This window comes from Apiospora phragmitis (assembly GCF_038363925.1).
Source record: "Apiospora phragmitis strain CBS 135458 chromosome Unknown utg000007l:1.0-2108841.0:1.0-2111359.0, whole genome shotgun sequence".
Lineage (NCBI taxonomy): Eukaryota > Fungi > Ascomycota > Sordariomycetes > Amphisphaeriales > Apiosporaceae > Apiospora > Apiospora phragmitis.
Genome location: NW_027117405.1, coordinates 1656570 through 1682401, shown reverse-complemented (window position 1 = coordinate 1682401; position 25832 = coordinate 1656570). Strand labels below are relative to the sequence as shown.

Genomic DNA, 25832 nt, shown 5'->3' with positions numbered 1-25832 from the left:
GAGTAACGAAGCCACGCGCAACGACTCGGGCAAATGTCCAATAAGTGGTGTGTATTGGGTGAACGGGGGTAATAGAGCAAGGAAACACAATATAGAGCGAGTGACTAGAACGAAATTCTCAATGGCGTAATTGGAAGGATGAAGCCTCGCTACCGTTCACTAGAAGTAAGTGTGAGCAGGATACAGAGTCTCGAAGGAGAGGATGGACCTTGACAAGATAGGCACGAAAGAGAAGAGAGGAAGAGGCAAGGAGAGGAATCGAGCATCAACAACACCGCCCCGGAGAGACAAGATGATGGGGTTTGCAGCTTGGCGTGCAAGTAAGGTAGAGGCAGGTTAGGTTACATACCTAGAGGGCTAGCCGCAACTCAGCTACAGTACAAATGGGCACTTATTAAAAACGTAGGAGCCGAAGTAGATGCAATCCCGGGTGAGACGGCGGGCAGGCGGGCTTGGGTGACAAACAGTTAATAGAAGAAATGACAGGCCATATCATCTCAGACTCAGACTAGGTATTCCACTTACCACGTATTCCACCAACCCCCATGATCCATGGTGGTCCCCATCCATCCATGTCTATGGATACAGACTGGCGCGAATCGGCACGCACCTACATTTATTTTTTTATTTTTACCTACCTACACTAGCTGGGCATACTTGCCTACCTGAAGGAGTAGGATAGGATAGGCGGTGCACTCTTTGGATTGGCGACCTTCCTGGACAGGGACGCAATCTTTTTGGGCCTTCTTTTACGGACATCGTCTAGGGCCACCTGCGAAGAGACCATTCCTCTTTTCGATAGTCCCTTGACCTGTTTCAGGACACTCGGCGGCCCGGGTGGCTTGGAGTTGTGTGTGGTCTAGTCTCTCTAGCGGGTCTAGTCTCCCTGAGCCCCTGGTCGCCCGTAGCCTCTCCACCCTAATAGCGCCAAAGGACGAGCCAGCTGCCAGCGACTCCTCCGAGCCCAATACCCAATATCCACCAAGCTGATCAATTTTAGAACATTGAAAGGACTTTCCCACGATCTCGGCATCGTCTTCACCCCCTGAGCAGAAGATCCCTGGGGTGCGTAGAGCTGTCGACACAGACACAGCCTGGCCATCAAACTGTATCACTCACTCGTCGATCGAGGTCTATGTTCGATGATGTGCAGAGTTCAGCGAATTGGAATCAAACTTCCTGCATCCTACGGAGTACATCCACGTGCATGGAGGAATTTCCAACAACCAACGGTTACCAGCCCCCCGTCACCCCCTCCCTCCTCCTGTCTTAGCGTCGAGGCCCCTGTGAAGCCCGCTAAACGGGCCTGTGCCTGTGGAATGGAAGGCTGCACTCACTTCGAGGCCCCAGAGCGTACTCCCCCCAAGCACACAGTCTGTAAGTCAAGCCCTATAACCGCCGAGCAGTAATATAACTACCTGCATATCCAGTTCCTTCTCGGATGCATTCTGACAGGAGTCTATCCGGTTGCTGTCTATCCGAAGGAACTGTAAATTGCGGGCGGTGACAGAGGGATGGACATCAATGGAACTTGAAGGTTTCTCACTCACATGCACCTAAGCACATGCATGTACAACGCATCCGATCTAGAGGCAAAGTATGTACATCAATTGGATTTGATACATGACACATAGCCAACAGTACAATGCATTGATTGATGCGCCCATCCGCTTGGGTTATCAGGACACGAGGCTGGATTACCGAAAATGTAAGATGCAGCAGCAGCATACATAACAATTTCCCGTGCCAGTCCCATACTCTGCTTTTCCATGGATGAACGCCTCCGAAGGGCTACCACACCTGTCACCGAGTCGATGAACGATTGCCGACTGGATTGACGATGGACGGGCGAATCGCTACATGCAGAAACCTACCGACTCCCTCACTCAAGAGTCAAGAGTCAATACACATGTTTATCCACAACGCGAACACGAACTTGTACTAACTGATAGGGTTTCAGGTCAGCTCATATCAGCTCTCACAAGACGGCCGCTCACTTTGGCAGGTGAGGATCACATATGGTTGAAGAGCAGGGCAGACTTATCCAACACACACACGCATACAGTCGTCAAGTTACATGTTACAGGTTACAGGTCTACCTCTCCCTGATACCTTCGCACCTTTTGCTTTTTGCTTTATGGATCCACACACGGACAACGACGGCAGACGGAGAGTAGAACGGGTCTCCCTCCGTGTCGTGTGCTGTCGATGCCCGAGAATCTTAGCGAACCGTTATTAACAACCTTTCTTTTGACATTGAATGCATTGATACAATTACCTAACAGATGGAGACGAACCATCAACATTTTGCATATCAAGCGTATTATCCATTGTATTGGCCGGCACAAATAGTGGCCAATATTTGCCAGTCCCGTCACTTGCAAGCTCATTTACTTATCTCAATAGTGGCACTGGCCCCGGAAGACGCCCCATGACATGATCCCCGAAGCCGTTGCTACGTTAGGTCACCATCAACCATGCCTTTTTAGTAGGTACTCATCAATCTGCCGATTTCCTTCACCCCTTTTCTTCTTGCGCACTCCCCAAAATACTAAACATTCAATAGGAACGTCTTTGCAATTATCTTACTATTGACTATATGAGCATTGTTACTCATCAATATCCCCTGGAAGATCCTGCGGCTTAGGGACCAGGTTGATCTGATGCAGTTTGCCTTTGCCTGTTTGAGCTCATACTTACTTCTGCGGCATGTCCATGCCTCGATGTCCTGAACATGACATGACGCCTTCTCCAGGCAGTCGGCAGCGCATGCACTCCGCAAGGGCGTTCTAAGTTTCCCGCATTGGCCATTCTTCATACATACCACAATGCCAACCCTTCAACGTTCTGGGACAAGTGGCGCTCCTTCGGTATGAAAGGCTGTGCCTCATAGCCTCGTGGAAGTTCGACCACGCCGGTATGCTTCAACCCACGATTCATCTGGGGGGTAGGTAACCCATGAGTTTTGATCTTTAGTGGCAGTGGCACTTGAACCTATAGCGCTGGCGGGTGCTACAACCATGAACGTGAGCTTGTGTGTATCTAGTGGGTTTAGGATTCTTCACAAGGAGGTTGGCATCTGCCACGGCTGGCTAAGTTGACGGGACTCTTTTATAGACCTGAATCAGTATTCGCATAGGTAGGTAAGTAAGAAAGAAGAGGACTTCCTCGGAGGGGGGTCTCACGACTTTTTGAAGCGCAACTGGCGCCTGAGAGACGCGCTTACAGTACTGGGTATTAACCTAGCAACCTAGGCATCCTGTCAACCAGGATAGCTCAACGGGCATCTCAAGCAACCTGGCGCACGTCCTCGCCGTGCCAAATCTTCGGAGCGCTTCTGGTGGTAGTCACGACATATAGTTTCGGGCTTGAGGCTTGGCCGCGGGGCTTTAACGCAGAACCCACAACCTGTCTCACGGTTTCGCCGACTCTGTTTAGGATATGCCATCTATCAGACACACGTCACGGGAGGATCTGTAGGCTGTAGCAGGGCAAACCTTGGTTGACATGGGCAGATTTCAGCAAACCACGATACATACTTTCTGCTGGGGTCGAGAGAGTCAGGGACTCAGGGCTGTGCATCAAAGCATTACAAATCGGGTTGCTCGTTTGGGTATATTCTACGATACACTCTAAGTGAATTTGGGACTTGAGGGTTGCCCAGGGAAACATGTTGGCTGGTATATAGGGTGTCACATATCATAGGCATCGCAGCACGTGTGTTCGCCTCCTATTCATGGCAACTCTGTTGATTTGCCCCAAGCACTCAAGCACTTTAGGGCGCAAGAGCTGCAACGTAGATCCGCCCGTATCTCCGTGACATGGGGGAGGCCTAAAAGACCTAGCAAGGAAGGGCCAGGTCCCTGGAGTGAGTTGCTGCCCTGACTGAGTGGGCCGAGCAAATGAGACTTGGCTACTCTCGGTCACCTCTGCGCCAAAAGGCATGGGCGTTGCCCCATTAGTGGCTGGGCCAAATCCTAGACCATGGTGACCCTAGCATTGTATTGTCGCCAGCTGAACGGAAAGAGACGAAGAAGAAAAAAAGGGAAGGACATTCGAAACAACCTACCCCTCTGTGTATCACCAAAATCCGAAAGTGAATAGATGAGCGAGAGGAGAGTAGTTTCTGCCTTTAAACTGGTGCACGACCGTTTCTTGTCAATCTCGACAGGTATCCATCGCACTGTTTCCGATCTGTCGGGACTGCTCTGCTCCTTCGTCTTATGCGCGCGTGTGCCCCCGTACGATCTAAAGTTGCTCGCTGCCTTCCCTTTTTTTTATTTTTTTCTTTCCCGCTTCATACGACGCAGCGCAATCGTAGTGAAAACGGCAGCCTTCTTCCAGAACCCGAACGACAACACGTCTATTAAACAAGAGTCGACTTCGCCAGGTGTAATTCCGATTTCCAACTTACGGACAAGAAAAAAATTACTTTGGAGCTACCCGAAGTAGGGCAGATCGGTGCGAAACCAATGGCGAAGGCTTTTAAGTTCGGAGACGATCTCTGGGATCCGTCGCATCGGTTCGAGACGTCATGGCTGGTGTCGCCTTACGTTCTGTTCGCCTGTAGAGCAATCATTGTACGTGGAAAATCAAGAAAGAAGAAAGAATCTCCCCCATATTACATGTGTTCCCAGTTTGCGAAACGACCGCTAAGGCTAAGTTGAGGCGCGCAACCCCACGATTTTGGGTGTTTGCGATCGATCTGACTGGCGATCCATGACTTGGCGTTTCGCAAACTGGTGACTGTGCATGTGTGTTCGTGTGTTCGTGCCGACATAATTCTTGTGAACCATTATACTGACAATTTGACTCCTTGTGTTCTTTTTGGTGCCACAGTCGCTCTACACCTTCACGACCATCTTCGTCGTGCTGGGCTGGCAGTGCACGCATCCGACGGTGGACGCGACCTACGCCTGCCAGGCCTCGGCGGACTCGTTCTCATTCTTCACGCACCTGACGTACTGGGGCCTGGCCTTCTACTTCCTGGTGTCGGCCGTCCACACTTTCACCTACGCGCGCTGGAACGTGGCCCTGCTGGACAAGTGGCCGCGCCCCCCTGCAGGCGCTGCACGCCTTCTACTACAGCACCATCACCTGCTACCCCTTCCTGGTCACCATCGTGTACTGGGGCCTGATCTACGGCGCCCTGCCCGGCTGGTTCCCGACCGTCTTCGGCGCTTGGAGCAACATCGCCATGCACGCCATGAACAGCCTCTTCGCCCTCTTCGAGATCATCGTCCCGCGCACCAACCCGAGCCCGCTCGTCCACATGTTCTGGCTCATCGTCGTCCTGGCCCTCTACCTCGCGCTCGCCTACGTGACCAAGGCCACCAAGGGCTTCTACACCTACGACTTCCTCGACCCCGCCAAGCAGAAGAACGGCCTCGTCGCCGCCTACGTCTTCGGCATCGCCGTTGCCATCCTCATCGTCTTCGGAATCGTCTGGGGCCTTATCTGGACCCGCCGTTGGCTCACCGAGCAAAAGCTGGGCATGGACGGCAAATTCGCAAAGGGCGGTCGTCCCATGGCTACAACCCACGTCTCGACCTGGCAGGACAGCCGGGAGGACCAGCACGAGATGATCAGCACAACGAACTTCGCCAAGAGAAATTCGGGGCGCTTTTCGTGACGAGGCCGCGAGCCGGAGAGGAAGGCAGGGGTGCTGTGAAAATGAAGGGAGTCGAGAGAGTGAGTGTGTATGATATCATTAGATATGAAATCATTGAATATGAAGCATCTTGGAACGGCGTTCTATGGCCCTATCTGGGGCTATTAGGCTTCGAGGCTTTTCCATCTCGAGGCTAGGTGGTTGGTTTGCATTAAAAACGGCTTTTCATGTATATTTTCTTCCCCCCCCCGGAACTCTTTTGGAACTGGATGGGCTACTTCCTTTAATGTACGGGTTTCGAACAGATCCCTTAAACGCAGGGTGCGACTTGCTTGCTTATTTCGTCGCAAATGCATATATATACCCAGTTGAAACAAAGTGCTGTCTGCTATTTGGTAATAATTCGTTAGTAATAAGGGGCCAGCCACATGACGTAAGCCTAGAATTACTAGCGAAAGCTCGACTTTTTGACTCGGGAAGCAGACCAGTCAGGAATGTGAATAACATCAACGGTAGGGAGTGTCCCCCTGTTGGATTCATGGTACACTCATACTCTTCACTCATTATGTATACATTCGCATCTTTAACACGAAGCACCAGCCAGCGCTACCCTTCCTTCCCTTCCCTTATTTTTCATTAACCCTTCGTCATGATTCCCCGTCGAAGTTCAGATTCGCGAACCTCAATCATAAGATGGCAGCCACAGAAAAGGGAACCGCAGGCAGCCAAGAAGAATGTGAAGCCTTTGCAAGGTGTTAGCAATAGGACATGGTACATCAAATGGAATGGCATGCGCATAATAGTTAAAATACAATAGGGGCATGAAAGTCAAGTGTAATGAAGTGGGGAGAGAGTAAGGGGGTGAGAAGACTTACCGAATAGATCCTTAAACATACCCGCCACAACCTCCCGGAACCCATCCACCCCAAACGCAAATCCGACCAAGTTTGCCGCCATCATCATGAGAATATTGAAAACAGAGCCAGCGGACTTGGCCATGCGATAGAATGTTGGCCAATTCTCGAATTTGCGAGCGGGAAAAACGCTCGCCCTACCATCTCGGGCAGCATGAAAAGGACAATGAGCCAGCCCCAGACGAGAAGATTCAACTGGATATCGTGCCAGAGCGCTACGAAGGTGAACGTCAAGATGTAGTTGGCGATGGAGCGAATCGATGATGTGGTGTCCTTGAACGACGAGCCACCAAGGGGATATACAGGTACCGCGTCAGCCAGCGGTTGTAAGACCGATGCCAGGATCTCCAGAACGCAAATGTGCTGTAGTTGTTGCTCACGCACCGCAGCATGTTCTCCGGAGGGTCGATTCCGTCAATCAGCGCCCACAGACGAAACAGCCGCCACGGGAGCAGCAACTTGAGCCAGATCATGTGCAAGTTGAAATACGACAGCACGCTGAGCTGGGCCGTGAATACTCGTCCCATTTTGGTTTAGACTTGCCAATGGCCTGGACATAATCGAAGTGTAGCATTAGTTCCATGGCCAAGAGAGTCACTACAAAACGGACACCGTAGCGGATGGTGCGCGATGTTTCAATCGTAGCCGGTCGATAGCGCAGCTGCGAGATGAAATCATTGAACGTCAAGATAGGACCAGTGAGGTACAGGGGCGCGTAAATGGCGTAGGCGACATAGTTGCCGAAGCTGAAGTCTTTGGCCTGTGCTGGGATCCCGATACGCTCACGCTCGCTCAAGGACGAGGGATCGAGCTGCTTCTTCTTGGGTCCATCAGTATTTGGTCACGTCACGGGAGGGATTATAGTGGTGACTTACCTCCACAGGGCTATAGCTTCTCCGATCCAGGCTCCAATAGTAATCCATGTCAAAACTGATGAGTCGGACACAGTAATGTTGAAGAGAATCTCCCATCGACTCATGAGGCCTCCATAGCTGTCAAGCCAATGCCCCCAAACAATGAATGATGACGGTTCGCTGACCAGCGACTCTTAGGCCCGGCCGAATAGGTGGGTAGCTATGACGCCAAACTTGAAACCCTTGGTTAGTTCGTTGGCGAACAAGATACCAATGTTGAACACCCATGCCGCGAGTGGGATGTACTTTCGTGGAAGTGTGGTCGCAAGTTGATAATTGATATACAAGATGGTCAGGACCTTGAATGCAGAAATTCCGTGCAGAACAAGAAGAAAGATTATGGCAAAGACATAATCGAAGGAGGCTCGCTGGTCCAGCCTCAAGTCTGCTTCTTCTAGAGTCGGCCGGGCCGCGGGGCTACCGAAGCAACCGGGTGTATTATCGAATTGTATAGCTTTCCAAGAGGGGGTGGAAGACGAGGAGAGAGGCCAAGTAGGGCCCATTGGATCAAAAAGTGTGATATTGCGCATCGGAAGTGTCCTATGCGATGTCAGCGGCGGAACGCTACAGCATTTGTGGGAGAGAGGCCTACGATTTTGCGCCCCGGTATCCATCCCGGGGACAGGAAGCGTTCGATACTCTTATAGTGCGGGTTTGTCGCTACATAATTGATAGTATGTCAGTCCTGGGACAGAGACGGAAAGGTTCAGCGCATGTGTTGCCTACGTGAGGATACATCATATGCCACCCAGAGCATATAGGGGATAACATAGCTAAGGATCACATAGTAGAGGATGAACTCGGGCGACCACCATCTTGATGGTTTCGTCTTGCCGCTGTACCTGGCTACTCTTTCCTGGTTTGCTCTTGTATCGTGTCGCGATTCTATAATAGTCTTGTAGGGTGTCGTGGAGTCAGTCGTGAAACGAGTATCGAGGGTGTCGAGCTCGTAGAGCTGCTGAGGAAGGACCGGACACCCATTGCGACGACACAGGTGTGGTAGAAAGAGAGTGTAGACAAGTCAAGGCCAAGCAATTGAAGTTATACGCGGGCCATCGACCAAGAAGAAAGAGAAGTCAAAAGATGGACCGTAAGCCTCCCTATTCCATGCTGTTTGTGAAGAAGAGAAAGTTGACGTCGTGCTGGCATCCCGCAAGCCAAGACCGTGGATGCGATTTCCGTTATTCCTGGACACGCAAACATGAGATTGTTACTAGGGTGGGCAGTAAGTGTCTGCAGCTTGCGTTCGCTGTGCCTCCAACTCTCCAATTCCAATGCCTGTTTCCAACTTTCCAGTGGATCCAGCGGACCCCCCACCACCTAAAGGAAGTTGCCTCGGAGCGAAAGGTGCTATGAGCAAGTACGGGCTATGCGCTAACGCTAACATATAAGTCCCTGCCCCTGCCCCTGCCCACCTTAATTTTGTTTCTACAGCGGCCCCCTGGCCCCTGATTTATCGAACGTCAATCGAGATGCCGGGCACATCGGGATGTCGAAATAACCAAAGGGGATGTATTTTTGTTTCGATTGCTTGAAAGCGCTGTGACCAATTAGGTACTTATCAAGTTGCCAGCAGTTGTTGATATATTTGGTAGGCTACGTAAAGCCTGTTGCTTCAACGGGCGGGTTCAACGGCTAGCATTTGATCGCACGAAATCAATTTTCTAGCCTGGATTCTGGTCCATTTGCGAACACCGCGATACCGCGGCACATACGATTAACTGAGTTAACATGTGCTCAGGCGCAAACCATGGCAATGACAGGATCATGTAGGTAGCCTCTGATGCAGTACTGCTGTCTGATGTTGCAGAAAGATTAACAGATGGTAGTATGTCGTATATATCCTAGCCCCTGGATGATTAACGTAGGAGTCACGGCCCCGATAACTCAATCCAGCCGTTGGCGCCACGCATAGCAATCCGGCTTGAAGCCGCCCTGAAAACTGATATAACTGAGCCCAAATAACCAGATCTCGTGGTACTCGGCGTCCGGCCGGCCTCGCCACCTGCGGAAACCGAACCACGTGTCATCACATGTGTCACAGAACCCGATGGAGTCCTTCATGTCGCAGCAGCCCTCTTCTGACCGTCGCCCGCGGGGCGATCTAGTCCCGCCCCCCTCATGGCGGCTCAGGGCCGCCGCCGCCGAGACCTGGGCCCCGCCGTCCGCCTCGTGCAGGTGCGGGCAGTCGATGGAGTCGGCGAGGTCGACGATGCACTCGCTGTTGAGGTGGACGTGGCCGCAGATGCAGTTGGTGGACGCGGCCTGGAGCAGGTCGAGCTTCTGGCGCAGGTGGCGCGCGTGGAGGGGCTCGCCCGCCGGCACGATGCAGACGAGCTCCTCGAAGTAGGTCGACAGCACGACGGCGCCGTCGTCCTCGACCCCGACCGTCACCTGCGGCATCATGGCCTCGTGGTCGAGCCGCGCGCTGCGCTCCAGGTGGTGCCGCGTGCCCTTGAGGTGGCTCTCGTCCTCGCACCGCAGGATCGCCGCCCCCGCCGGCCGGCGAGAAGAGCTGGGCGGCCGGCGGTAGTGCCTGCTCGATGGCGCCAAAGTCGATGTGCTGGTGCCGGCACAAGCTGAACGAGCCCTCGCGCCCCAGGCACAGCCGCTCGTGGTCCGCGCGGCCCGTTGCCACGGCGAGAACTCGTTCCGCGCGTGGGTGGTCTCGCAGCCGCTGCAGTAGTCGGACGGCTTGGGGATGAACGAGTGCCGGGAGGAAATGCGACTCGCCGCTTCCACGGCGGGCGGTGGTGAGTAGATCCCTGGCGATGGTGGAGCAACCTCGTCCTCTGGGATCGCGAACGCCCCTTAAGTGCTTGCTTGACTGGTGAACGTGAGCGGGTAAATGTGCCTGTAGATGATGATGATGCAGAAGCGGTGCTCTGACGACGCCCCTTGTTCTTCAGCGAAGCGCCATTCCCTCTTCTGTTGAAGTCCGAACTTGAGATCTCGGCCAGGACGTATCCCATAATCGAGAATCTTTTGCGGCTGCAGACTCCGCATCCGCGCCTTTGTGCGATGGTGCAGCGCCGCCGTCGCTGCCATCTCGCCGGATGAAGAGGACACTACCTACGATGGTAGGGATTTGCGAAACTTTGCTACCGAGTAGACTGATGAGGGATTCCATATTCGTAGGCTAGCTATCCCATACTGAAGTTTAGGAATGTTTCCAGAGCCGAAGGAAGAGAAAATGGAAAACAGTAAACATCAGAAGCAGCACGCGAACGCGGTAGTCTTAGGGCCTGTGATAATGCATCTGTCGCGGGGTTCAGGGAGGGGGAACGTGTGAGACTATGTGAACTCTATATGACCTCGACATCTCTAGTGCAGCGCCACACTCAGACAATGTAATAGAAGCAGTTCACCATCATCTCCTCCCATTGGTGGTATGGGGAGCCGGGGCACTGCAATATTAATGCAGCTTGGGATGCTTGATTGCCACGACTGCATCACCAACGTATCTTCCAAGAGCAGGCAACCTGGGATATAGTCAACCGCGTCATATCGCTGTTGGTGTGTTGTCTTATTTATTATTTCATTGATGATTGGAGACTTGCTTACTATCGATAATAGGTTAGACCTCAATGACTTAAACAGAAGATCGTCATCAAACGACTGTATTAATATGCCAAAATCAAAGGCGCCAAGTTTGCAGCATTCGCATTCGAAGATCTTCTTCTGCATGCGGGTTCTTTCCTGCGATCTATCCCTGACTTCGTATTCAAGCGAAACAACAGGCAGCTTTAGGCGTGTGAGCTGCGTGATCTACGTAATCTACATCGCCGCAATTCATCAATCCCGCGGTTGTAAGATCTTGATCATTATGAATACAAGAATTCCCGATGTAGCCAGGCCCGGACCAAGGAAGTGCTCTTCCTGGCAGAGCTCACTCTCTAGGCCTTTTATTGCACATGATAATTGGTCAACGCAACTATCTGCTGCTGACAATATCCATCTCCTTTAGTCTTTCGTTTACAGGGGTGCAATGCTTGTATATAAAGCTCAGCTTATGCAGGAAGCCAGTTAACCTTGAGGATTCCAATGAGGTGCAACTGGCATGGGAATGACCAGGTCTCAGAAACGCAACAAATGCTCTACGTGCCGCCAACGCAAGGTACAGGTATTCTCAATAGGTTTGTTTGGTCTCTAAGTGACGAGTATGAGAGTGCATATACTCAATTTTACTGATCTATCAATAGTGCGACGAGAAACGTCCCGTTTGCAGTCAATATGCCAAGTCAGGGCGGCCCTGTACCATATCTATCTCGAAGTCAGGCCACCAGTTTATAGAACAGCAGAAGGTATCGTTACCGGCTGGCCATCACCGATGAACGACCTCTTCTGAAGGCTGTGGCCTCTATGCCCCTGGTTCGATCTCAAGAGAGAGGAGACGGGGCAAGCTACCACAAGTTCCGCTTCGGCCGCCGCATGAGAGGACGTGGTAGTAAACCGCCCATACCTGAAATACAGCCATGCTTGACGGCAACAGAAACCCTCCAATATCAGTTGTTAGCTGCTCAGGGCCATCCGCAATAAGGTATGCGGCTGAGCCTCTGGCCCTACTTCCTAGACGCGCTACTGCCATATCTGGGCTCCCCAGAGGCACTCGATTCCGCCGTGCGTTGCCCTGCGCCGTCTCCAGCAGGCCCTCGGGGTGCGGAGCAATGCTACGCGAGCACGAGTCTCGCGGCTATTGCGGCCTTGACCGTTGCCGAGGTCATGCGACCCGTCCACCTGGGCACCAAGCTCGTGATCCATTGCGGTGGGCTCACAACCCTGCTGCGGCTGCTGGGGCCGGCGCGATGCCACGACGACGAGCTATCGAGAGCTGTCATTCCGGGATTAATGGGGCTTGGTGAGACAGCAATTCATTGAACACGTTTGACGTTTCTTTCAGAGAAGAGGCACCCCTTTTTCGAATACCGGGTGATCACCAGCAGCGGAACTAACCAGATACGATTTCTCTTATATTAGACACACAGTGCCATGCGTGGCGACAACCTGCTCGGGGGGCCCCGACTGGCCCGTACCGTTCTTCGATCCGCCGGGCCTCACGTACTGCCAACGTGTTTACTTCAAACTGGAGGCACTCACCTATCGGTACAGCGCCCTCCTCCCCCGAAGTGCGCAGCGTGCAGCGACGCCTAGACGGCGGTGTCGGCGGGCTCAAAGTGGACGACCTAGTGGTCGCGCTCTTGCCATGCGTTTGGAGTTTTATGACGTTGACCGGGAGCTCGCTGAGCGACGGCTCTACAGCGAGAGACTGTCCGAGCTGGGGGACCATGAAGTTCACACTTCTTACAGCTTCGAAGACCACATGGCGGCGGAGGCGTACGCAGCCTGTTGGGCGGGCACCGTGGCTATCAACGCAACGGCGAACCAGCTACACGCGAATATCTCGTCGTTATTGTCGAGAAGTACCAGAGGGGCGAGAGAGACGGAGAAAACCCGAGCGACGCTAAGCGCCCTCGGGTCTCTCGTCGCCCAGAACGTAACAGACTGCTGGACCATGAGTGAGCACATATGCAGATCGTTCGAGTAGGCTGCTCAATGGGCAACCCTTGAGTACCTATACTTCCTTTTCCCTTGTGCACCGCTCATGGGTTTGCCAGTCATCAACGTCAGGCTTGGATTATCGGGGCGATGAATAAGCTGTACGACGGCGCCTATCCCGGAAAGACCCTATGATTCTCATAAGATGCCGCAACAGCGGAAATATTATATGGGCATCGATGCTTCATTGGCCTGGCAGGAGGATGCCCCTATTTGCGTTTGGGGCTGAAGTGGAATAAGGTATCGACCAAGGGTCAAAGAAGTATACCTATTTGAGAAGATGCAGCTCCATCGTTGTGAAAACCTAGCAGCGCATCCAGATGACTGTTTGCGATGTACCTCAATTGGCTGTGTCGTATGAAGTGTCACTTCTATTGTAGTTAATAGCCTCCCGTACGGATACTTCAAACCACCAGTAGAGAGCCGACTTTCGACGTTGTTTGAATGGAGGATCACATGAAGTTGTGCTTTGGTAGTACGTCCTGCAGACTAGGGACATAGAAAGTTCTGTGTAACCCCATGAGCCTCGTACCAGACCTCACCAGCGTATACACCCATTCACTTGAGTAGGTAAGTAATGTACATGATCCATGGGGATTCAAGAGAATGGCAGGCGTATGGGCCATACATACCAGACTGATCGAGAGGTGGTCAAATGCGTACCAATCGCATAAGTACTCAGTCCCTGGACGATAACGACGCTGAGACTATCACGATATTCTGGGCTACCGAGTGGTGATCACGCCGCGTCACTTACTGCCCTATATCTTGAACGTCGGTACTCGAGCCGGCAGCAAATGGGCGGCACACTGCATGTCTATTTTTATGTCGCGTACCCGGATCCCGAGCCCAAGCAACACTCATATATGCCCACTTGCCAGGAGTTTGGAATAATATACCCTTTAATCACCATACCATTGGTGGACTTTGTCCAGCTTGGTTTGGAGTAAATGAATAAGTCGAATGTGATCTCCGACCACGTACGCGGACAAATAGGACGGCTGTTGAGTGTAGGTAGTAATTGAGCCCTAGGGCTAGAACAAAGCAAAAGCTTCGACAAGCTCAATGCTTGGGCAGCAAGCGATGCAGCAGCAGCAGCAGCAGACTGCGTGAGGTGGTATCACTGGCAACTGGTATGTTCCTTCCTGCTTTGCTCAATACATGTAGCGTACGCGGCGGTGTGGTGGGGGTTCCACGACATACACCCAGTATCCAGTTCTCTAAGGTTAGTCTCCAGAATCCGGTATCGTGACCATTGGTGGGGACTCCAGTCTGCGGGCAATAACTGCGGGGACAGCCGAACTCGCCCTGGGGTGATTGGTGCGCTAAACGCAGTGGACCCCGGGGCGAAGCTCCCCGAACGTCATCCTTCCCTCCCACCTCATACTACCCCACATCGACCAGCAATATCGAAAGCCGCTTCCAATGGCTCGAGTCGTTGAACCGATGCAGCCACCGGGTACAACGAGCCATATCGCACTGCGGGCTATTGCTTGTTGCACGGAACGGAAGTCTGTTTATAGTCTAGACTTGCCTAGAAATGTCCGAGGGCTGGCCGAAGTCGCGACGCTGAATCCCTGGTGGAAAGATAATGTGGGAAAACTCACAAACAGCAGCAGCTAGGGTCCAAGAAAAAAAGGGCTCCTACCTAGATGTAACAAGAGATCCCCCTCCCCTCATTTCGAGCTGGCGGAATGGTGGGGGACACGTAACTGACCATCTCGCGTCTTCTTTCACTTCTACTCCATTGTCAACAACAACTTTTTTGACTTAAGAACCAATCCTGCCAGTACCGCTGCCTGCTGCTGCTGTTACCTCAGTCGATATGAGCCCTCCCGAGATCAAGCCGTCCAAGGCTAACATCGGTGTCTTCACCAACCCTGCTCATGACCTATGGATTAACGAAGCCGAGCCCTCGCTGGAGAGTCTGGACAAAGGAGACACGTTGCAGCATGGCGAAGTGACCGTTGCTATCAAGACACTGGTATCTGCGGGTATGTACCCTAACCCCCAGCGCAGCCCAGGCCGATTCTTACCGTGGCAGGTCTGATGTGCACTTCTGGCACCACGGGTGTATTGGTCCCATGATTGTTGAGGGCGACCATATCCTCGGCCATGAGTCTGCTGGTCAAGTCATTGCGGTGCATCCCTCGGTTACTCACCTGCAGCCTGGAGACCGGGTAGCCATCGAGCCCAACGTTATCTGCAACGAGTGCGAGCCGTGTCTGACGGGCCGATACAATGGTTGCGAGAAGGTGCAGTTCCTCTCCACGCCGCCGGTCCCTGGTCTTTTGCGGCGATACGTGAACCACCCGGCCATCTGGTGCCACAAGATTGGAGTATGTCCTATGAGAATGGCTCAATGCTGGAGCCTCTCAGCGTTGCCCTGGCGGGTCTGCAAAGGGCCAAGGTTGGCCTGGGTGACCCGGTGGTCATCTGCGGCGCTGGACCCATCGGTCTAATTACACTGCTCTGCTGCAAGGCGGCTGGCGCCTGTCCTCTTGTCATCACGGATATCGACGAGGGCCGATTGAAATTCGCCAAGGAACTATGCCCATCAGTGATAGCACACAAAGTCGAGCGCGGAAGCCCAGAGGAGGCCGGTCAAGCCATTGTGGCATCCATGGGAGGCATCGAGCCGTCCATAGCTATTGAGTGTACTGGAGTGGAGAGCAGTGTTGCTGCTGCCATCTGGGCCGTCAAGTTTGGCGGCAAAGTGTTTGTAGTAGGCGTTGGCAAAAACGAGGTCAACTTCCCATTCATGAGATGCAGCACAAGGGAGGTTGATCTCCAGTTCCAATACCGATACAGCAACACATGGCCTCGTGCCATTCGGCTGGTGGAGAACGGGGTGATCGACCTCTCCAAGCTTGTAACTCACCGATTCAAGCTGGAGGATGCCCTGGATGCTTTCAAGACAGCAGCGGACCCCAAGACTGGAGCGATCAAAGTACAGATTCAAAGTTTGGACTGAAGAAACAGGTAGGGTAGGATTCGGGGATTGGGGGGTGGGTTGCGACTAGGTTAGGTGCATTCCCATCCTTTACGCTGCGGATGTTGGGGAAAGGGATGGATCGAGCTGAGACTTGTATGCATTTGGCCAAGTCTTGACAGAAGACCTATAGACTTTATTAGTGTCTGCTGTATAAACTAGCTTACGGATGCAATTAGAACCAAGGATAAACAGTGCTTTTGAATGTATTGCCTACCCTTACTGGCAATTACCATCATTGATGCTCAGGGTAAAGTGACGAACACCTACTGTAGCATTCCAGTTTACAGCTGAGAGCAGGTAAGCGATCCACTGTAAATAGATGACGATAGCGAATCAGACGACGCCCGGAATCTGATTGGCCAATGCCATAGCTATTAGTGGGCTTTCCCTCCGACGCCTTGGCCGCTGCCCAATCTTAGTCAGTCTTAGCTCCGTTACCCGGGATGGTTCTTTTTTTGCCCATAGCCCCAAGCGTGAAATTCCGAACTGAACGAACGACCTGGCTGCAGAGCTGTTTTTTTTACCAGAGCTTCCTTCTTCGTCTGTGTCGTCGTTGTTGTCGCTGTGTCTTGTTTCTTCCGCCCTCCTACGTTTCACCCGCCCGCCGTTAATCGACCGCTTTTCAGGCACCCTAACCGGAACTGTCTGCGAGCACCCTCCCTCCCTTATTTTAATCCCGCACAATCAATTGACACCATGTCGTCAATGGCTCTTGCGCGACCCGCCATCCGGCAATCCGGAAACCTGAGCCGCATGGCCGCCCGGAGATTCGAGTCCAACACCACGGCGAAGGCAAACGACGCTGCGAAAGCTGCCAAGGAGTCGGCCGCGAAGGCTTCTGCTAAGGCCCAAGCGAGCGCTGCTGAGTACGCCGCCAAGGCGCAACAGGGTCTTTCCCGAGTCTCCTCGGCTGCTGGTCCGGCTATCTCGGGCGCTGCGAAGGGGCTTGCCAACTCTTTGAGCAAGGTCGGCGGACGAACGGGCAAAGTGGTTGGCTTCGCTGAGCGTACGTTACAAGAACTCCGAATCTGATATCGAACCGGAATGTCACATGCGTCCGATGCACAAATAAGGATACCGATTACCTGGAGCGATGGGAACTGACTAAGCATATAGACAAATTCCTCAGGTTCTTTACTGGGGGCGAGTCGGCTCTGAGCTCGCCAAGATTGTCTTCCGCAACCAGAAGATGTCTCCGCCGTAAGTTGGGAGTCGCGGGTACTAGCTCGTGCAGCGAGGCTAACTCTTGCCACAGTTCCATGCAGACTTTCCAGAGCTATTACCAGAACATCTTGAACACCGTTCGAAACCCCAGTTCTCTCGCGCAGACCGCCTCCAAGGCTACCCAACAACCCGCAACCATGCTGCAACAGCTCCGAAACGTCAGCTCTGCCCAACTGATTGCGGGTGGTGTCGTGGCTGCCGAGTGCCTGGGCTTCTTCACCGTTGGCGAGATGATCGGCCGATTCAAGATCATTGGCTACCACGGCGAGCATGTTGCCGAGCACCACTAAATCTGGCGACCACGAGAGAATGGAGGATGTATACCCAGTATTTCCCAAGTAATTTGGGACTCTTTCAACCGCATTCTTCGGGGGAAACTAGACACTGCAAGTAGTAATGCTTGTTAAGGGGTGGTGATACTACAATTGGTAAAATCACGGGCAAAGTTCACTTTCCCGAGCGCATAGACTGGCATACGTGGTCATCCTCGGACCAATGCCTTTAGGGGGCTCTGATCAGGAGGAGCGAACGATCATGTTGATCGCCAAGGTCCCATGAGTTCGACCTTGTATAGTTTCTCGTTCTAGACCTTGGCCCCCCTCGTACTAGTTTCCTTTGTCATCCTGTACAATAACGAGGGCCGTAGAAGGTGCATTCGGCGAGGAATTAGATAATCGGCATAAACGAGATACATTCAATATTTGCCTCGGCATGCATATTGTGGCGGATAGGTCTTCCCGGCTCGACCTGGATCCTCAGGCCAATGAGATGCAGCGGGTGTATGATAACAATTCCGAACGACTTGAACAAAAGGTGCGTTGTGAGGTCGATCAAGCAGAGTCGATATGGACTGCTCATGCGTGCCCTTGAAGGGAATACATCAATAGCGGACATATAGGCCAGGTTGAGATATACTGTAGGTATTTGGCCAGCATCTCTCAACTCGTTTCGTATGGTTCGGAACCAGTTCCCACTTGCAAGCTCACTCCCAGATGTGGCTAGAATCGCTTCTGCCTTGGCAGGTATATCCCAGAAGGCCATGCCTATAGACCTACCCCAGAATAACGGGAAGCCTTGGACACCCGACCCTGATGAACTATGTATGCAAGCCATGCAGGTGGCGCAATTACTTCACGTATGGCCCAAGGCTCATGAATCAATCCATGTGTAAGAAGATACACGGCTCTATGACAGGGGATCAAGCTGTCTTATGGCATGTACTAACCTATTACGTCCCGTAGGTAGCTAAATACCTACTGTTGAGCCTGGAGTCGAATCCCATACGTTTCGAACGGACCATCAATGGACATCATTTGCAGTTTTAATTGCAAAGCATATTTAATGACACAATGTTGTCAACCGCACCCTTCGTCTTGTACTTTGCATTTCATAGAATGTAGCCTGCTGATATCAATTTGGGAGTAGACTTAAGCAAGTATAACTTGAATGGTGAGGTCGCCAAAGCAGAACTGGAAGTCATTGCGTTTGGCTGAAGTGTAGGCATGTGGTATCCTATCCTTCAGATGACGGGAGCTTGATGCCATCGAACACCACAGGCACCTGCTAAGCAAATCGCATTCTTCTCAACGGATTCAATTGCAAGTCCATTCCTGACAAAATACCATTGCGATTTCACCTAAGGGATGCACATGTCATTCGATTGTTGGGCGGCGTTGGCCTGTGCTTGATTGACTTCTCCGATACCTAAGGTACCTACCAACCGGGGTCACGTGTGCTGCGAGGAATGCATAGTTAGTTCAGCGACAAGCTGACCCAACTTAACCATCTACATCTCACCGCGCAGAGTGAACCGGATATCAACGACTTGTAAACCCCGGCGCTTCAACACACCTAGCAACGGCGATTTCACTATTCGTTACGTGAAGAACCTACAGAAGGCAGGAAAATAGGGTTTTGAGAAGCGCACGGCTTGCGAACGAGGTGTGCCTAGAAGGAAGGGAATCTCGAGTGGTTTTGGCCAACTTCAACTTGGTCCTCGAACTTCTTCGCTCTACTCTACCTCCACAACCAACCTACCGTTCGCGCGCGGCTGGTCTTCGCGTCTTTCACGACGATACTTCGCCTGCCGTATCCTCGACGTAAATCATTTAGACGAGCACCGTAAACCCTATGCGCATGGAAAAGGAAAGAGTGCACTTGTGGTGAACAAAAACAGGCCCTCTCGTCGACAGCGCAACTTGGAACACCACATACCTCGACTTCCACCTCAGGTGCTGCTACTTGAAGATGTCGAATTCGGCTGTGGGCAATGTCTACCAGCAGATCATTGCAGATGTCATCGAGGCGTCGCGCGTCGATTTGGAAGAGAACGGCGTAGATGAGAGCATTCTGGACGAGTTGAAGCAGGTAAGCCATCCATCCAACTTTCTGAGTCATTCCATCTTTGATTTTTCCCGTCTCGCAACCGAGTATTTCCAACCGTACCAAAACTCGTCAATGGAGAAGAGAGCCATTGATGCAACTCTTTTCCCTTTTCCCAATTTCGACAAAGTAAATGGCGGTTGCGGATGTTTGGTGTCGCCGGTGCTTTTTCCTTTTGCTCCGATGAGATTCCTTTGCCAGCCGGGTTTCGGTGTTCTGAAGGGGAGCGACCAGTTTCAGCGAGATGAAGGGGGGCCAGGCTCTATTTTGGGGCTTTTTATGTGCCCGGGCTGTCCGCTAAAAAAGAATGCCCGTCCCCATTGGAGCCTGGAGCTTGGAGTGAATGACCCTGACCCTGGTCTTAATTGGCCTGAGCATCAGTCACAGTCACCCGTCATCCTTTCCATCCATGCAACAGCAACATCATGTGTTACCGTTTGGTGTATCTCACAAGCATCTGGGCCCCTCCCGTATAGCATAAGCACAACTCCTGTGCTCTCAAGTTCCAGCTTTTCGACCCTTTTTAATGTCAAAAACTAACCCTGTTACGCATAGGGATGGCAGCGCAAGCTCACGGCACAGCAGCTTGCTATCTTCCCCTGGGACCCTAAGCCAGACCCCCCTGCTCCTACTCAAGCACCTCCTGCCCCTGCTGCCAACAATGGAACGAACCCAAGTAACCAAGGTTACATGCAGCAACAGCAACAGCAGCAGCCCTCTGCTAATAATATGCCGTACTCTCCTGCTGCCAACAACTCTGTTGCCGGGGATGGTCATATCAAGGCCGAGCCTGGCGTCAAGATTGAACCAGGCACTGAGCAAACTGGAGCTAACCACCAGGCTCAGGTGGCGCCTAATGAACTTGTTCAACAGCGACTCGCCGCAAATCTTAGGAATCAGTTTGGTGAAAGAGCCTCCGATACTATTAAGAACCTGCAGGCTGGCGAACTGAGGCATGGTGGTGCTCCTCAGCATCCAGGCCAGCAGAGACCTATGGGCCAGCCAGGTACCCAAGCCCAGCAGGCCAATGCCCAGGGCCATGTCCAATACCGTCAGCAGGTCGCTGCTAGTACTGCTCAACATGTGCAGGCGGCACAGAAAGGCCAGGGACAATACCCACCGCAAATGGATGGTACCACAGAGGAACAACCCTACTCTGGTGTCCTTATGCAGAAAGGCGCTGATGGCGAAACTACCGAGCTGGGGCGTGTCGAGATTGACCGCATGCTACACGCCGCGATCGAGGCCAAAGCCAAGAGCATGGAAGGCGGTGGGCTGATGCTGCCGTTGAAGCGGGCCAATAAGAAACACGGGTCTATTCAACAAATATCTTCAGCAGGCTCTGGACCTAGCCGATTCGATGGTGGAGATGACGAAGAAGATGATGAGGCCATCAACTCGGACCTTGATGATTCTGACGACAATGGTGATGAAGAGGACGACGATGAAGACGGCGGACAAATCATGCTTTGCATGTATGACAAGGTCCAGCGCGTGAAGAACAAGTGGTATGTTCCTACGCGATCATGGACGAGGATGGCTGTGCTAACTGCTTTACAGGAAGTGCGTTCTGAAAGACGGCGTTCTCAGCGTCAATGGCAAAGACTACGTCTTCCACAAGGCTACTGGCGAATATGAGTGGTGATTGCTGGGTGGCGGCGTTTCACTGCAGATTATGCAGGAGAGCGATGTTTGATTATTTGTATCATTGGATTACAGCGTTACTCGCCCTAGCCGGGGCTTCTGCACAGTGCAGTATACGCCGCGGAGGCAAACTACACGAAGGCTTTTCGTGTTTCCGGCCCTGGAAAGAAAATTGAGGGTTTGGGTGAACACTTCTCAAAAGGATTTGATTGATGCCCCCAGTCTCCAAACTGCGATGGGACATTCATAACCGGAAGAGTCGTACGAGACTCGTCTGCAAACATTTTCTTTACATCTGCACTAAATGGTACGCCTCTTCGTTTGCTCGTACTTGTTTTACATTGGGGCCAGTGATGGATCCAGCGCAGAAGAAAAACGAATAGATCAAAGATCCGTCTCTATAAACCCATCGCGCTGTCATGAATTGTCGACTCTCGTTGGTATGTTGCTGCACCCAAGACCTTCTCTGGGCAACGGGTCGTCTGTACATCTTAGACCTGAAGTGCCTGTGATATCTAACCGGTATAGCACATGAATCGTTTCTTCGCAGATTTGTGACTACACACAGCATAATCCGTGAAAGGCATTAGCTGCGTAACCTGTTTCTCCGCCTTGTGCTGGTCCCATATCCTACTCTCACTCCCACCTAGGTACGACAGGAGATCCATCATTTGAACACATCAGAGAATTCTTCCCGTATTTGTCGCATTACATACTGTTGAGATAGGCACGAAGCACCACTAGGCCTAACGTTACGCTGTAGCATCCCCGACCTTGGGCGAGACTGTCCCCGTCATCAAACGCTTCCGTCACCCCTTTCCTTACACCCATCCAGACACCCCCACAACATGTAGGCCAGGCTTTAACGAACACCACGAGCGTCTGTTCGTCGTCGTGGTAGATTCTGTTCGAGATGTGGGCGAAACGAACAGAGTCCCCATCGGAATGTGTTGCGCCTTTCTTGGAGTTCCGAATCTTTCTGGTCCGAGGAATACGTACATGAGAAAACCATACTAAAACTCGTCCTTGAACCAAACGATTATACTCGGCAAACATGAGCATACGTATATGCGTCTGTCTGTTCCCCCCGATGGCGATGAGCGGGGTTATTTGCCTGATTCGGCCATTTCTTCCAAAAGCGGTGGCAAAGGTGCGACTACTCCTCCCCCAATGACTAGTATCCAGTTCTCCCGAGAGGACGCCATCTTGTGACGTGCACTGCGGAACCTCCTTCTCCCAATGAATCTGGGGGTTGAACTCATCATTACGAAGAAAATCGTTCCAATCACCGGCCATCACCCTACCATTTGCTATGTTAGGAACTCTATTTCTACACGACGACAACAAGTTCTGATGAACTATCCACCACCACTGGCCAGTCAGCAGGAGTCAGAGGGGGCGGGGAAGGCGGATCATGGTCTCACGTCGCGCCCCATTACGCCGGCCGTCTAGCCACTGGCACCGTCAAGGCGGCCAAGAAGATGGTAGCCATGGCCCTCGAACTAGAACCCCTGATGTCGTCGTGGTCGTCCCAGATCCTCGACGCGGGCGCCGGCTCGGGCAGTCATAACGGAGACGTTACGTGCTCTGGACGGAGGGGTGTCCATCGTGACCGTGGACCAGCCGCCCGGCATGGTCGAGTTCCTGGCGAGCAAGGACACCCCCGAAACGTCACCGCGGGCATGCGCCGATGCCGTGGCGATGATGGGGCCAGGACCGGGACCGAGACCTGGTGCCCGAGGCCGCGGCTCACGTAGCCCGACGCCGAGCACTACGTCAGGTCCTGGTTCGAGGGAGGGCCACCCGGGCCTCCGGAAGGAGACGCAGGGCTGGGAGCGGCTGGGCCGGGATCCCGACGAGGTGCGGTCGGAGGTCGAGGCGGTCGCCCGGGAGCAGTACGGCAGGACCTCCGACACTGGACTGCCGTGTGGGCATCGTCGTCGGACGGAGAACAGGTTAGATTCTCTCTATATAAAGAATTATGGCTATGTTTGAAGCAGCAATCATATCTGATTTGGGAAGCTATTTTTATTGTTCCATCGACCCGTCTTTCCCTGTTCATGGCCATCACCCAGTTAGGGGTCTTGGAATGTGAAGTTCCTGACGATCCAGCTTAGCTGGCAATGCTCCCTCAGGCCTGTGGCCGTAGAGGCCCTCGCCGAAGCCAAGCTGGGCGGAAATATCTAATCTTCTTGCCCCTACAGAGGGTTACTACCATTGGAGAGAACATTGACAAGATACCAAGTCACTACGTGATCTCGATCTACCAAACTCCAAACAAGGCGACGGATCCATTGGTATTGTGAGGGGCCACGTTCATGCCAACAGCACCATCCGTTTTTCTATGCCTTTGCCTTGCCCCCTGCCAGTCCCTTATGGTAAGTCAGTGGCCTAAGTACTTAGTCTAGTCACCTTGGCCACTATGTACCTGACCTGATGGATTTCTTCTGGCGCACACACAACGGTGGCAGCCCCCTATTCAACTTCCCTGTAGGCACAGCGAAACTTCATGGCCAACGAACCCACTCTACAAGCCTCCAAACAAGCTTATTTCTCGCTCATCTCGTGATTAGCCCGCATAATTAGGTTTTGAACGAATTACGTTCTGAGGCGGGAGATGTATTCAGGTGCTTACTCGCTCGACTCAACGATCCCCCCCTTGACCCCATCATGACTCGTGTAGTCTACTCGAGCATGCAGGGGAGGGAAGATGCTACTTTCCCCGCCCTTGGAAACAGTCGAGAGTCGCGACCAGGTGGTGGTTCGATGTCCCAGTCACCTTGTCCTCCAACCGGATCCAAGTTGCATTCCCGCCCACATTGAGGCCTGACGACCCCATCCAAACACGTACCAGTGTCAGAAGCAGAAGCAGAAGCAGAGGGCCTCATCACAACTCAACTAAGACCCAAGCGGGTAACCCTCGGCCGACACCAATGCCTTCTTCTTCCCCTCTCTTCTTGCATTGCGCCGAGAGTAAATCAACAGGCGTGCCTGCTCGCAAGAGGCCCGGCGGAACTTGAGTCAAGCTGCAGTTGTGGGTCGGCCGGCATCTGCGGTCGCCGGTGATTCGCTGGGTATTTTCGGCGACTTTACCAAACTGTCGGGACAGGACTCCATTAGCACCAGTGGGGAGGGACCGGATAGGGTATATCACGTATCCAATAATTGTTAACTTGACCGCTCCCTTCGTGTGTGAGAGGGAGAGGCGACTCGTGAGTGACATGTCATATTTTCCTCCTCATTTCCCTTGTGATTGTGTACTCGTACCATGTCAGTGAGCCCGATTCTGGGCTAGTCTCCGGCACTTGTTTGTATGTGACCCAAGAGCCGTGGATGACAAGAAACGTAGGTGTTTCGTCATGCTATAGGACGGAGGAGAGGGAAAATGTGGAGTTAATTCACTTTCCCCTTTAGGCGTTTCCGATCATGTGGTTCGGAGATACTACTTGCTTGCTAGCAGCCTATCTCTCTCCCTTACATTACAAGACAAAGCTTGGCATCAAGGTCGTCTTTACGTCCAATAGTAAACCATCATATAGCCCGCCTTGCGAGGCGACTACCCACTTGTGGCTTCTGGAACCAGTGTGTCGGGTCTACAAGCTGATTCGCTTCTTGTTCTCTCCTCGGAGCAATTCCCTTGGGAAAAAAAGAGGAATCGGTTGTTTGCTGGACTCTGGCGCAACTGATTAGGAAAAGCCAGTGGCGAGTTCCGGTATTACGGGAACGCTTGACACAAGCTACCGGGCGGCTTCTTTGGGGTAAAGTAGCGCGACCCGCATCGCCGGTATCGAATCATAGGGGTCTCACCCATGGGCCCTCCAACCCCTTCCACCACCCCCCTTTTTTAGTCTGCCGGGCACGCTTGTCGAGAAGGCTTGGTGCAGGCCCTCCCGATCAGATCACAGCATCGGGACTGTTTGCTGTTGTTCTCGGAACCCATTCCGCGTCCAGAGATCCTGAGATCCTGGGTGTGCTGACTGACGTACAGGGCCGCGTTTGCGACATCTAGCGAAAGATTCCTCAAGTAGACTTGCTTACTGGGGAATGATAACAGCGCCTCATCGACCATGCAGGGCTTAATCAGTTGAAGGTCGCCAGCACACCCCAAGGAGGTTACCTGATGTGAGCTTCATTGTCTACTTATGACACCCCCCTCGAGAGGCCGGTCTGCCAATACACCTTTCCTGCCGCGTTACATACCTACAAGTACCGACCCACCTGGACTTACTTTGAATTTAGGTGATCATGATAGGGTTCTGGATTTAAACAGCAACCGACTCACCGGTCCTGATGAAATAATATAGTGAGCACGAATATCTGGGCCATCAGAAGCTAGGGACTCACTATAAAGTGACAGTTTCCTCATCGCACACAAGTGATGTGTGTCTTTCACCAACAACTGGGTAATTGGTATCATAAGCGAGTCGACTATGACAAGGTGTACCGCAAGTCTGCCTCTATTGCAGACGAGGAAGGGGGCGTGCCGAGGCTAGTGGCTTGGTTCCAACTACTTGGGCCTTGAAGCAAGTACATTCTGTCCCTCATTGGTTTGCTTGGCTCCCGAAGTACTCTGCAGCCTTCGGGTCCCGAGC

General features: G+C 52.6%; 8 protein-coding genes across 8 annotated transcripts; 5 read left to right on the top strand and 3 right to left on the bottom strand.

Annotated features, from left to right (window-relative positions):
* Nucleotides 1–4472: 4472 nt before the first annotated feature.
* On the top strand, nucleotides 4473–5632 carry PG994_007466 (uncharacterized protein; the record flags this gene model as incomplete). The annotated part of the gene is made up of 3 exons (XM_066858875.1): nucleotides 4473–4580; nucleotides 4840–5028; nucleotides 5066–5632. The coding sequence occupies 3 exons, from the start codon at nucleotides 4473–4475 to the stop codon at nucleotides 5630–5632; spliced, it is 864 nt and encodes a 287-aa protein (XP_066715817.1).
* Nucleotides 5633–6247: 615 nt separating this feature from the next.
* On the bottom strand, nucleotides 6248–7448 carry PG994_007465 (uncharacterized protein; the record flags this gene model as incomplete). Its single annotated transcript, XM_066858874.1, is given in 6 exon segments — nucleotides 6248–6354; nucleotides 6487–6631; nucleotides 6667–6888; nucleotides 6906–7028; nucleotides 7136–7336; nucleotides 7401–7448. 6 exon segments carry the CDS (start codon nucleotides 7446–7448, stop codon nucleotides 6248–6250), a joined length of 846 nt encoding a protein of 281 aa, XP_066715816.1.
* A 1878-nt stretch (nucleotides 7449–9326) lies between these two features.
* Nucleotides 9327–10487, bottom strand: PG994_007464 (uncharacterized protein; the record flags this gene model as incomplete). The annotated part of the gene is made up of 2 exons (XM_066858873.1): nucleotides 9327–10204; nucleotides 10268–10487. 2 exons carry the CDS (start codon nucleotides 10485–10487, stop codon nucleotides 9327–9329), a joined length of 1098 nt encoding a protein of 365 aa, XP_066715815.1.
* A 1530-nt stretch (nucleotides 10488–12017) lies between these two features.
* Nucleotides 12018–12726, bottom strand: PG994_007463 (uncharacterized protein; the record flags this gene model as incomplete). The annotated part of the gene is made up of 2 exons (XM_066858872.1): nucleotides 12018–12260; nucleotides 12502–12726. The coding sequence occupies 2 exons, from the start codon at nucleotides 12724–12726 to the stop codon at nucleotides 12018–12020; spliced, it is 468 nt and encodes a 155-aa protein (XP_066715814.1).
* Nucleotides 12727–14820: 2094 nt separating this feature from the next.
* On the top strand, nucleotides 14821–15969 carry PG994_007462 (GroES-like protein; the record flags this gene model as incomplete). Its single annotated transcript, XM_066858871.1, has 3 exons — nucleotides 14821–14993; nucleotides 15040–15318; nucleotides 15375–15969. 3 exons carry the CDS (start codon nucleotides 14821–14823, stop codon nucleotides 15967–15969), a joined length of 1047 nt encoding a protein of 348 aa, XP_066715813.1.
* A 717-nt stretch (nucleotides 15970–16686) lies between these two features.
* Nucleotides 16687–17504, top strand: PG994_007461 (uncharacterized protein; the record flags this gene model as incomplete). The annotated part of the gene is made up of 3 exons (XM_066858870.1): nucleotides 16687–17000; nucleotides 17107–17190; nucleotides 17246–17504. The coding sequence occupies 3 exons, from the start codon at nucleotides 16687–16689 to the stop codon at nucleotides 17502–17504; spliced, it is 657 nt and encodes a 218-aa protein (XP_066715812.1).
* Nucleotides 17505–19461: 1957 nt separating this feature from the next.
* Nucleotides 19462–21241, top strand: PG994_007460 (uncharacterized protein; the record flags this gene model as incomplete). The annotated part of the gene is made up of 3 exons (XM_066858869.1): nucleotides 19462–19581; nucleotides 20152–21104; nucleotides 21157–21241. 3 exons carry the CDS (start codon nucleotides 19462–19464, stop codon nucleotides 21239–21241), a joined length of 1158 nt encoding a protein of 385 aa, XP_066715811.1.
* Nucleotides 21242–22872: 1631 nt separating this feature from the next.
* PG994_007459 (uncharacterized protein) lies at nucleotides 22873–23235 on the top strand (the record flags this gene model as incomplete). The annotated part of the gene is made up of 1 exon (XM_066858868.1): nucleotides 22873–23235. The coding sequence occupies one exon, from the start codon at nucleotides 22873–22875 to the stop codon at nucleotides 23233–23235; it is 363 nt and encodes a 120-aa protein (XP_066715810.1).
* Between the last annotated feature and the right edge of the window lie 2597 nt (nucleotides 23236–25832).